General features: G+C 38.8%; 1 protein-coding gene across 1 annotated transcript; it reads right to left on the bottom strand.

Moving 5' to 3' along the window:
- Positions 1–1861: 1861 nt before the first annotated feature.
- urm1 (ubiquitin related modifier 1) lies at positions 1862–12357 on the bottom strand. The gene is made up of 5 exons (XM_085413681.1): positions 12300–12357; positions 9393–9463; positions 5078–5159; positions 3291–3339; positions 1862–2760 (listed from the first exon to the last, which is right to left on the bottom strand). Exons 1-5 carry the CDS (start codon positions 12332–12334, stop codon positions 2692–2694), a joined length of 306 nt encoding a protein of 101 aa, XP_085269807.1. The 5' UTR covers positions 12335–12357; the 3' UTR covers positions 1862–2691.
- Between the last annotated feature and the right edge of the window lie 965 nt (positions 12358–13322).

The following is a 13322-nucleotide window of genomic DNA, read 5'->3' as shown; positions in this document are numbered from 1 at the left end:
CTTCGAACAGTAAACCAGTAACAATTACTCATGTAAAAAAACGAAAAGAAAAAAAACTATTTTATTAGCAATCCATAGACTTAGTGTTTTGCTATTGTGGTGGTAAGCGACTTAGTATTATAACGTGGCGATAGACTCTAATGCCTTCTTTTTATTTTATTTTATTTTTTTAAATTTCGAAGACGATGAAGTAAGTTTTGATTGGCTTAAGTGAAATGTGTATTCCCGCTTTCTCTCTATGGTGTAATCAAAAAATAGAGCAAATTTTGTTTCTTTTTTTTTTTCATCACAATATAAACTTACATGCGATAAAACTACATAGAAAACAAAGTATTAGCTTGACATTTACAAAGCGAAAGAAAAAAGAAAAGCAAGAGGAAAAAATATGGCAAAAATTCGTATATTATTTTCAAAATATAATTTTTTTAACCATGTTGTCAGGTTGATGTAAAATGAACAATCGCGTAAATAAGGCTTTTATGTTTGTTCGCCATTGTTTACTAAGTAGGTGTTTACCTGAGAAAGAGAGAGAGCTTCAGCTTTTTATTTCCACTGTTATAACCAGAGCTGTGAAGCCAGGTCGACTCTCCCACCGTGCAGCAGCAGCATCCTCCACAGTGAGCTAGTCACTGTGCACACTTACCTATATACAGAAATGTAGGCCCAGGTAGCTCTCCAAACCTCAGGTGTTTTTCACCGGATGCACTCATAATCCACATATCAAAGTAGCTACAAACCAGATTTAACTAACCAGCCAAAGATAACCAGAATTTATCTCCACAACTTTACATATCCTTGATATTTAAAGACAAATGATTTATTCGAGCAACAAGCTCTGTTTGTCTCCTCACATTAAACCCCTGTCTCTCTTTGCACACACACACACACACATTGCTGAGTACATCATCCTCGGCCAGCACTAGCTGACACAGTGCAACGTTTTCTCCTCTCTAACCCCCTCACAGCCTCATTAGCATTTCCTTTCTGCCGGCCATTATAGGCTAGTTTCCCGTTGCAAATCGGACTCCACAACCGCGAAAAGGTTTTAGGTCGCCCCGGGCGTTCAAGGGAGGGCAGCCCGGAGGCTAGACCTCGACCTCCCGCAGTGGTGCTGTAGTTCACACCCCACCCACCACCTTCACCACACACACACAAACATATATGTTACACGCACACACCCCCATCCCCTTCTTATGAATATTCTCCATGAGTTTGGTTATATGAAGGTAAAATCTCTCCCAAGTGTAGTCTAATCAGCCTAAAAATGCGCTGGGAACACACGAGCTGGTCTCAAATCGATCACGTATAAGCTATCATCAGGGATTATCGAAGCGTGATGTAAAACCCTCACTGTGTTAAACATTTGGATAGGCGGCCCCTGTGCGTGATACCACCTTGCAGCCAAAAAATGGACTCCGCTGGAGGAGGGAGATTTTGCAATTGGCAGAAGTAGTAAGACACATTGTGCTTTTGGAATTTGTAACAAAAAATTATACAAATAACACAAATAGAAAAAGGTGCGATATTAATTGCCTAAACACACGGTGACTTGATTTATGATACGAGGTCGATCGCTACGGGAAAAAAGGTAATTTCTAGCGATTTATGCGGTATTTGTAAATTTAAAACGACAGCTGTGATAGTGTACAAATTTATATAAAGAACGTCTTCTTTACTTTAGTTTTTTGGTAGCATTTTTCTGTCGTCTAGGTTTAGAACCCCTCACCCCCCAAAAAACAAGCCAAAATAAATAAATAAAAAAAATAAATAAAAATCCTGATAAACTGAATGTTGAAACAGGGGGGGGGGGGGGGGGGGGGGGGGGGGGGAAGTAGCAGAAAAAATGTGACAGAAACTGTGGTACAAATAGATGTATATATTAAAACGAAGGACAATTTTAAAGACAATGAAATTGTAAAAAAAAAATGTAAAAAAAAGGAAAAAAAATTAACCTTTTTTTTTTTAGACATTTAGGGCAAAATACATTGAGGAAAAACATTTCATAAAAGGTTTACATGAGATTAAAAAAATGCTCTCAAGGGGATACAAATACGTTTTTAGGAAGTAATAGACTTGTCAAATACAAACAAACATGTAACTGGCTGTTTGTATATGAACACATTATTGACAGCAACATAACAAATATGTAAGCATATTAAATATCTTTGAGTTGGTTTTAATTGTTTACATATTTATAAACACTTAAAGCACAGTCAGTGTGTAATAAACCATTTATTAAATGTTAATACATTGCTCTGAAACACTAATGGAAGAGGGAGTAACGTGTGGGGTTTTTTTTCCTAAAGTGGTGATTTGCAGCTAATTTTTAACCTTCAGGACAGACATGCAGGAAGAGTGTCTGCATGGAGATGAAGGCAGACCCAGTAAGTGTAGATTACTGATATTGGTGCCTGGGAGATGGCCAGTGCAACCAGGATTTGTATCGCTTCCCATTACACCAGTCTAACAGTTTCCATCTTTCTATATGAGAATTTCTCCTCATTCCCATAAAACATCATCAATCCTCTCAGTTGTCGCTGGGCAGGTTGACACATCTGCAACATCCAATAGGGTGATGTGATGCTGGGATGTGGTGGTGGTGGGGCAGTAAGAAGAGATGATGTTGTGAAAAGGCTGAACTGTTAGGAAACATTTAAAATCCTTGCCTTCTTCTTTTTAAAAAAAATGTTTTTATCCTCCATGAAGAGTAGAAATAAACACAACGTTGTCTTGGTCTTGTAGTTGATAGTCCAGTTCCCCCTGAGGTGTAGAAAACACACAAAATAACTGAGAATCAAAAAATCTGCACAAGTCGCTGAAGAAAAAGCTGCGTTTATTAAAATAAATGTGTGAATCGCTCCTGTTCCCACTGGGGTCCAATCAATGCCAAACTTTTCATTTACATCCCATCCCGAGTCTTGTAATTGAATCAATTCATTTAAACTGTAGTGTTCAGGCTGTGTGTTCATGTAAATATGAGTTCAGATAAGAGACCCCAAGGACAATCTTTCCCCGCAGCTTCTTCCTGATTATATGAAACATTAACACACTGAAAAAATAAAAACAAAACAAACAACCAAACAAGTCAACTTTCCACATCCCCCATCTTTTTTTTGCATTTTTAGTTTTGAAGATGCAAGCATATGTAATCTCAAATAATTTGAAATTAAATGCAGTGAAATTCACGAGAAACAATTTTACATATTGTTAGGAAACACACACACACACACACACACACACACACACACACACACACACTCTGACAGTAAACATAACTTCCCAGTGCTCACCATCAGTTCCCAGTCTGCATCATTGATAAGTACCAGGATCCCAGGCCTCCTGTGGGAAAACACAACACCATTTTCAGTCAGACGTATCTCCCAAAGGCAACACAGATTCAACCACAGGCACACACGCGTGTAAAAGGTAGAAACAGGTAGCTCGCTCTCATTTCATACATGCTGTACACAAACATTTCATCAATTTACTACAAAAATACATTAATAAATAAACACCTAAAAAAACCTAAAATAAAAACAAAAGAGATAAAAATCCTAATATTTAAAATAAAAAATATAATAAAGTATTGCACAAAGATGAAAATCTTTAAAGCAGAAGTCGAAACTATGGGATTTTTATGTTTTTCCTCCCAAATTTCAATCTGTAATAACAATTATAAAAAACGACTATAATGTTTTACACACAGGTTTATTAAAATATGTACATATTTTTAAAAAAATAAAATAATAACTATTGTCAACTACAGATTTGTGTTGGTGCATGGCATGGGGATTTCTTTGACAGAGGCTGACAAACTCTACTAATATCATTCACGGACAACACATTTAAAAAGCGATGAATTCTGCCGAACGTCAAAATCTATGCAGAGACAGGAAGCAATCAAATCAGCTTTTTATCATTATTATTTTTAAGTCTTAAAATGATAAAATGACTATTTAGTATTACATGTCAGAGATATGTGTGAGATTTCCATGTTACAGCCATGGTGACTCACAACCCCCCCACTTTGCTTCTGTTCTTATTGCTGCTAATGTAATATACTGTGTATCTGAAGTGATTTATTTACAAATATGTAATTAATATTTTTACATATTGATCTTATTGTTACAAGTATTATCTGTCATAATTCCTCAAAAACCGAACGTGATAAGAGAAGGTAGAAAATGAGGATATAAAAAAAAAGAAAATGTAAATGAAAATTATCAGGGCCCCAAAAATAACAACAACAAACAAATTTAAAACAATTGTCATAATTGTGAACGATTACAGACAACTGTCTTTTAATAAAAGATGCTAATGTGGGGTTTTTTCTTTACTGAAGAGATAACTAAGTCACAATGCCTGTGATCATCTGTCCTTTATCCACCTCTTAGATGCTCTGTGAGAGGAACCTGCGAGAACAAATACACATTTGCAAAAGCATGCATGCACACCCAAAACAAAGCTGTGCTGACAAAGAACAAAAGAATAAAAGAGAAGCTTGTAAACTATATCACACACACAGGATCCATGGAGCATTTTAAAAGATAATGAAGCAGCACCTTAATGATGGTTTGCTCAGAAAACAATGTGTGCTGCAAGCATAAAGCACACACAAACACACATCTCTTCTATAAGGTTTATAGGTAACCCGTCTTTTTCTCCATTCACTGGTTAGATGGTGCTATAAATAGTCCTGCACAAAGGCAGCTGTAAAAGTCAGCCAATCCTATAAGGCTGCTGTGAGCCCACGATCCACACACACACACAAACACGTGTGTGCATACAAGCACAAATACACAAGCATGTGTGATGCGTGTGCACAGGTAATCATCTTACTGAAACCTACAACCTGAAGGCTAGACTCTCCCCCCTCAACATTTCAGCAGTTTTAGCTGCTGGAAAGATTTTTTTTTTTTTAAAGCCCCCCTACACACTGTTCCCAAAATGCAAAAATGCTCCCGTAGAGTTATTCTGATCATGTCTGAAAGTTTGTTTGTTGTTTTTTTTTTTTTTTCAAATGACAGTGTAATGTAATGAATTACATATCTACTTCAGGTGTGTCCAGTGCACTCACACAGAGTCTCCTTGGACGAACAGCTCAGGTCGTTCCTTCAGCAGGTTCCTTTGGATCCAGACCAGCAGCTGCTTCATGTCCCCTAGAAAACACACAAACACACACACATGACTTCACAAGACGTTGCATTGACTTGCATTCATGTCCTGGAGAATTACCCTAAGCCTAACCATAACTAATATTTACTTAAACTAAAGAGAGACTGCTTACTAAAATGCAATGCTTTACATATTGAAGACTTATTTTTGTGCCCAAAACAGAGGCAGGTCCCCACTGTGTGACTGTGTAAACAGATTTATGTCTTATGTGCGCACACACACACACACACACACACACACACACACACACACACAGGCAGACGACAGGGGTCATAGATCAAGGGTTAAGGGTCAAGGTGCATGATTCCAGCCCCCTGGTCGATGTGACGCGACAGAGGCACCAGAAGGGACAGGAAGTGTGTGTGTGTGTGTGTGTGTGTGTGTGCATGTATATTTATGAGTGTATGTGTATGTTGGGGGGAAGGAGAGGACACTGAAAATGGGGGAAGGTTGTCTGAAGTCAATGGCCAAGAGCAACATTTTTCACCTTGGTAGAAAGAAATAAAAGAAATTATTTCAGTGTATAAATGATCAAATGGACAATCTAAAGCCTGAAATTTCATTGTATTAACTGAAATGTGTTATTTCATTATATTAAAATAGTAAGGAAAAATGTAAATACATAGATTTTTTTCAAATCATGTAAGACTAATATCAATTTATCTGAAACTTTGTAATTAAGGTGATTTGTTTTGTAAGTACTAAACAAACAAAATCAAACGCAAAACCAGATTTTCAGAGTAGCAACTTTGCTGTCACACATTAAATGCAATGTCTGAGCTTGAACATCAGCGTTACTTGAATTTTCTATGAGTCTGACCTCTTGAACAATCAGATTGACCTTCCCTCAACAAAAGCCTGAGCTAATGACGGCCCCAAAAGCCAACGGCAACGAGAGGTTTTAGAGTAAATCCCTGCTAAATGAATAACAATGAATATATATTAGAGTTATGGCTCTCTTTAACGTTAAGATTCAAGGTGTCTGGGCGTTAGCTGGGGTTCGTTTAAATATGGTGCACTGATCTAACGTGAGCACACAAAACTGCAACAGAAGTAAAACACGCACACAATCGCAGAAATTTATTGTTTTTTCTTATGAGTGTTTTCTGGTTATGTGTCTGCGTGTTTGTGTGTGTCCGATCAAAGCTGTCTACTTGACGTACATTGGGGTTGTCGAATCGTGAAAACAATTCAGCAATCGCTGGTAGCCATATGATACACACAGACGCCCTATCAACTAAGCAGAAATGGCCTCCTTGACCAGTTTACACAGGAGCGAATGAACAGAGGAGACGAGGGGACGGAAATGTACAAGGAAAAAGGGAGAGAAATAAACAGTGCAGAGGAAGAACAAATACTCCAAAGCGAGGAGGAGTGCGGCAGCACATATGAGGATGAGTGGATGACACTGAGTCCTCCAAAGCCAGGTGTAAAGAGAAGAATCTGTACCAGGTAGGCAATGAATCACTCAGAGATCCGAGAGTTCAGACGGATCAAAGGCAGAGCTAAAAATCATAATAACACGGCACAAAGGCTGCAGGCTTTACATTAAACAGACTCAGAAAATGCAAGCAAAATACTGAACGATCACAGGGAGGCACATTTGGATTTGCTTTACTTTTTTCAATGCATTACTCTGCTCATTTATAATGCACACTTTCAGTTAGCATTTAGCAGGATCCAGGGTAAGAGATTACACAGAGACAGGCATTGCAATGGGGCTCATGTGCTACTATATGACAAAAAGAGTTCAGGGTTTAATTATTCTTTCATAAAATCAAGATTAAACAACAGTGACTGAATAAAGTAACACATAAAAAATAACACTAACATATATATAAATACATTAAAACATTGAGATTTGCAAAGGCATAAAACGTGATGCATAAGATCTTTGGGAGTGAGGTCAGGCACGTGCAGTTTCAAGCCTGTGTGCAGGTTAATTGTAGAGCTGTCTGCCAACTCAGTAGTATAATGACAGAGCTAGTTCTCTGTGGTTGCAGGACTTCATATAAAAAAAGAAATAGCTCCCCCTTTGCAACATGTGCACACACACACACACACACAAAATGTACAAGGCAGGGAATATTGACCTGCACCTCTGTGGGGCTAAAAACAGAACTAATCACTACAGCAGTCATAACTCCTTCTTTGTGGTGACTCCTTTCTTTACACTCCTGCCTGCCTTTGACTATTAGTATTTTTCCCCACCATTACCTCTTGTTCATGCTTTCATCCTCTCAGCCATTTACTTTTTTCTTTGGCTCTCTCTTTCTGCATCTCTCTCTTTCTCACCCACACATACACTCATAAAAGCACTCTTCCCCCTCTTTCACTTCACATTTTTTGCCTCTTCTTTTATATTCCAGTCTTTAAACAAACAGGCAAACATACTAAAAGTTTCACATAGAAAATAAAGCAGGGTTGCTTTAGCTCAATATACAGATTAGTGATAATTCAGACTTTAATCAATTAAGCGCTTTTTTTTTATTTATTTATTTTTAAGAGGAAACATCAGGCACTGCCTTTTCAATCGATTTCTTGTAAAATGTTACACAGGCCTACAAATATAAATCAACCCCAGCCTGAACCCAAAAGAAAGACTTATATGGATGCAGTGCTTTACAGTTAAGAGACAATGTATAGAAATTAGGTTGGGAGATGAAAAAGGAAAAGATGGAGGTTGCGGAGAAGCTTCGAGGTTCAGGCTTTACGGTCCAGGTAGAGGGGAAAAGAAAATGAGGGACCAAACAGACAAGGCAGAGAGAAAGTGCGTCACAAGCTCGTAATGCATCCTGGGATTGCGGCGTTGCGTGGGCGAAAAGCAGACACAGAGGGAGGGGAGAGAAAGGGCGCCATTTTGATGTCGATTTAAAACCATTGCTGCTTTTTCCTTTCCTTTGGTGCCGGTCTTTTTTAATTTTTTGCTTTTCTGCCTTTGTGCAATTACGACAATCGTGCGAGTGGGATGAGCTATCCATCTTTTTGCTGATGTGACGGGCAAAAATGGCGTGGTCCTTAGACTATGGGGGTTTTGTTGCGTGAGAGAGGGTGAGATAGAGAAAGAGAGGGGGTGGGGTTTTTCAGTTGAGGGTCATCAATCACCGGCTGGGGTCAAAAAAGAAATACGAAGGATTCAGAACCCATTATATCTGTCCCAATCGCACCCTCTCTGAACCCACACGCACTCTCACGCACACACTCAGACGTCTGCTGGTTTGTAGCAACATTTCCAGGATCAGCAAACCTACTGAGCGAAGCTATGCCTAACATCACGAGAACAGAGGCGAGTAGTGTTCTGTCAGAATGTGTGTACACCTGTGTCTTTAAAACCCAGAGCTATGCTATAAAGCAAAACATCACCTCTTTCTTTCTCTCTCACTCTCTCTCACACACACACACACACACACACACACACACACACACACACAGGGGTCAGCTGGCACAGCAAGGTCACATGAAGCTGACATTCCCTGTTCTGGTCAACTTTTGTCTTTTTGTTGTCGTGGTAACGTCAGGACCATGGATGAACACCCTTTGTTTAAACAAATACCAAAGACACATATTTCTCTGGTTTGTCCGCCGTTTCTGTGACACGCACACATATGTTTTCAATAAATTTACTACTCATTTTAACCTCTAAGAAGCCATATTTTTAATATACTCATTTTCCTCAATGACCCTGGTCCTAAGTTGATTTTCTGGGGAGGAAAAAGTCCAGCTGAAAGCAGGTTTTCCTTTCTTCTAGGCTGAATGACCTGTATTAATCCAATCTGTTTGGAGCCAGAGGTACAAAACTTGCAATGTAGAAATAATCAAATAATCATCTCTTTAAATCCCTGCCTATCCTTTCCAAAGCAAATATTAGACATTTTTGCACATTAAAAAGTTCTCATTAACACATGCACAGGATTACAAATTGCCTGCTGTGAACAAACCAAGGCAGTGCATCTGTGCACTGCTAGACAGAGGACCTGCAGACCACTCATCAAAACAAAGACTGATAAGTGTACAGTTTTTTCTTCAACAGTCAAGCTGTGCTGTATATATAAATGTACCATCATGAACACATATTGGGTACTAGCAGCTTTCTTTGATTTGTCAGAACTCAGAAACAATGGTATGGTCCTTAAGGTTTAATAGACACTGATGCAAACAGTGGAAGTCTTTTAGGCTCTAATTTTGACGTGTACAAACAGGGGACTGGTGATACTTACAAGGTTCTGACTGGCTTGGAAGAGTCACGTGATGCTTCTTCACACCATTAAATAGCAGCTCTGCTCCTCCTCTATACAAAGAAAGAGCAGATATGCAAATAAAGAATGTGTGTGGCACTTCATCGAATAACTACCAAAGCTAGGCATTTATAACTTCTACAATTACAATCACATTTAAAATAATTATAACAACATAGTTAGAGAAGGTAGAACAGAAAGGACTTGGGGAGAAAAACATTATTTTAATAGGTAAAACAAAAGACTACAAAACATAGTGTAGAAATAGATGATTACATCTAATGCAGTTTAATTATTATGTAGGGTACTTTTTTTGCAGTCTCTGGCAGATTGATAGTGATTGTAGAGCCAATAAAATCAGACACAGTGACACCGTCACCCCTCAGTGGAGAGGACATAAATCTTATGTAACCTCCACAGGTCTATGAAACAACATTACTTGTGAACTGTGTATATTATCTATACAATTTCTTTGTTTTTCTGCTTTAAAGGTTATGCTGCCAACTTAGGCCCGTGTCTGAATTACCTACTAAAATAAAATTGCTAATCAGTTTCCCCAGCTTTGGTGTTCCTCTTCATCTTTTCAGACTGTTTGTTTACTACTTTTACATTTGGGTCATTGTCACTACTAGTAGTGTTGAGATGATACCTGAACCCTACAGAGGTTACCCAGGTAGTCCAACTCCTCCAGGTTGGCACATCAATACATGCCACTGCCAGAATGTTTGCCCGGTCTCTCAGCCCAGTCCCAAGATCATGGAGGAGATTCCAGGATTCAGGCAGTTACTCTAGGAGAGCTGGACAAGGCCATAGAAGGTCCTTAACACATATCTGGTCATTTGTGCAAGGAGGAACATAGAAAGGACTGCCAGTACCCTGCAACATGACCTCCACCAGGCCACTGATGAGACTGTTTATGCTTCTTTAGTCAGAGACAGACTTCATGAGGGTAGTCCGATGGTCTGACACCCTATATTGGGCCCTGTGCTCTTCGCAGATGAGAGCGGATTCACCCTGTGCACATCTGACAGACATGAAAGGGTCTAGACAAGCCATGCAATACATTATGCCGCCTGTAGCATTGACTAGTTTACTTGTGTGTCAGTGATGGTCTGGGGAGGCATATCCATGGAAGGACCCAAAGACTTCTACACGCTAGGCAGCCTGACAGCCATTAGATATTAGCATAAAACCTTTGGATCCAGTGTCAGACCCAACACTGATGCAGTAGGTCCTGAGTTTCTGCTGGTGCACAACAATGCCTGGCCTCATGTGGTGAGCATATGAAGGCAGTTCTTTGAGGATGAAGGAATTGATACCACTGACCAGCCCCCACGCTCGCCTGGCCTAAATCCAACAGAACACCTTGAGGACACTATGTTCCATCACCATGTCCAGGAGCTCAGCAATGCTCTGGTCCAGATCTGGGAGGAGATACCCTCAGACACTATCGTCTCACCATCATCTCATTAGGAGCATGCCCCAATGTTGTCAGGTATGCACACAAGCATGTGGGAGCCATACAAATGACCATTTTAAGTTATTTTTAATCACTTTGATTTTCACATTGTCTTTGAATTAAGCCCTTTGTAGGTTGACCATTTTCATTGCATTACATTTTGTTACATTTTTTTGTGGCTAGTGATGCAATACAGCTTCATGGCAGTATTTTCTCTTTTTTCACCATTGCCTCACAGAAAGCCAGGTTCAGATGTAATTTAACTTTCTATGTTTTACCCATGCGTGCACATGTTCTCTCTTGGTATTCCAGCTTCCTCCCAGAGTCCAAAGACATACTGCCATCAGGTTGCAAATGTATTGTCAGTGGATGAAGGCAAGCAATCAGAACTTGACAGTTATTTGCAAGGACCCTGTAAGTGAAACTGCCACTGTAGCAGAGCCATCAGATCGTTAGACTGTAGTTTAGGGGGTTTCCTTAAATTTGTCATCTCTTTGCATCATAGAAAATCACATTACGTGTGCTTAGATTTGATATTGCTTTCTTTCAGTTTGCACTTGTATCAGTCTAGGACAGCTAGTCTCAAATCCTTATTTTCTCAAGCAATTCTGACTCTAGCCAAAGTCTGAGGTTCACAGTAGTCGTTGATAGTACTTCTACTGGTTACCTTATACTCAGCACTCTAGATTAATCTTACTTACCGAGTTTGTCAGTCTAGTACCATCATCTGCCAAAAAGTGATTTACAATGTTTCTATATAGACTGTAATGAACAGGATATATGAATTCGTTACATATAAAATAAAGATAAAACAAAGAAATGTTTTGCAAGTATTTTTATGACTGCAATTGTACCTACATCGATCTACCGGTAGTCCTTTTTGGTCACTAATGTTTAGAGAACTGTTATGTTATCTTTATTGCGATGTCTGCTGCCCTCTTGGCCAGATTCATCTTAAAAAAATAATACATTTTAATTTCAATGAGACTTCCTACCCGGATTTCAAAAAAAGATCAAATGAAAGTCTATTTGTTTAAAAAAAACTGACTGCAGCTTCGTCCTTGTGACAGAAACGCTCTCTCAAGCTCATGTTTAATTGATATCATTCATGAGCGATATGTCACATTGACATATTTTTTTGACAGATTATAGGCAAAAAGTCATCCATAACCATTTAAATTCCAGCAAACTTTTTTTTTGGAATACCGGAAATTACTTTTTGGTACAACGTTGGGAAAGACTCCGTGCTGAGTAAACGAGTATCAAGCAGTGGAGGAGGCAGTCGGCTGGCAGGACTTTCCGCTATAGCAGTTTTCAGTTGTGCAGCTGAGAGCGTTTTCTCCCTGTTCACACGATAACCGTCTTAAGCTAACAGCGAGGCTCTGTCTGTGTAACTCAGAGACGAACACACACACTCGATAGTCGCTTACCCAAACTCCAGATGAATCGCTATGGACGCTGCCATATTGTCGGCACATGCAGGAAGTATTGGAGGGGAAGTCGGAAATGACGTATTTGGAAGCGGCAAATTATTATCGTTTTCTGTCAAATCACGTGGAGACGTAACCGTCAATCTGTTTAAATCATACATTATTATTATTATTATTATTATTATTATTGCGTTGGAAACAAACATATTTATTATTTATTAAACAAACCACTAAAATATGGATTCATATGCAGACTGTAAGTAAACTATACAAACATTTATTTGAATTCCATTAAAAGTTACTAGGTTACTGGTTTTATTAATTTACTTGTTTGTGAACAATTAAATCGGTTACTTTTACTTGATGTAATGATAAGAAGCGGTTTTGAGTTCTTGTGTAGATATGTCTGTCTGTGGACACATTTTGTCAAAGAGCTCAAGTCACAACCTTGCAAGTCAGACTTAAAATATCTTACAGGCGTCTACCTTGGACGTAAATGAAGGCTGAGTTTAAATATGGGTGTGATCCAACTCATGAATTCTGCATGGCAGTACTGGGAGGAGTGGTGGAGGGAAGTAGGAAGGCACCCTTTCCATGTAATGCCACTGTGCCACACACTTTTTGATTTGTAACTCCCTGGAGCATCTTTATCTATCACCTTGGGAGTGTAACAGCTACTGCAAATTGGTAGGTGTATACTCGTATAAGTCAACATGACAGCTGCCACTGTGCAAGATAGTCACAAAAATTTTAAGGAGGGGACTCCAGTTTAGGGGTTTATATTTGAAAGTGTGAATTAAACCTTGTTTAGTTTTTTAGCTGTAGTTAAATGTTTCGTAGTTGTGAAAATTAGAATGTGTTTTAAATTAAAAAATTCTTTATCTACGTTTTGAGTTATTCTCTTGTATATTAAGGCCTTTGAAATGTTTCATATTTGTAAGGCAAATATTACTCCATGCTATTGTTCCCATTTAAAAGCTGATATTCCCTTGTACTTTACCTTATTTTAATTAGAAGGTATTA

This window comes from Rhamphochromis longiceps, linkage group LG7 (assembly GCF_057381845.1).
Source record: "Rhamphochromis longiceps isolate RC_006_pf linkage group LG7, R_longiceps_female_GT1.1, whole genome shotgun sequence".
In the NCBI taxonomy this organism is placed as follows: Eukaryota; Metazoa; Chordata; class Actinopteri; order Cichliformes; family Cichlidae; genus Rhamphochromis; species Rhamphochromis longiceps.
This window is presented reverse-complemented; position numbering and strand designations above follow the sequence as displayed.

Coding starts and splice junctions, on each gene's coding strand:
- urm1 (XM_085413681.1), bottom strand. CDS start 12,334: ATGGCAGCGTCCATAGCGATTCATCTGGAGTTTGG. Junction 5,160..9,392: donor TCCAAGCCAGTCAGAACCTT/GTAAGTATCACC, acceptor TGTGTTTTCTAG/GGGACATGAAGCAGCTGCTG. Junction 3,340..5,077: donor TTCGTCCAAGGAGACTCTGT/GTGAGTGCACTG, acceptor GTTTTCCCACAG/GAGGCCTGGGATCCTGGTAC.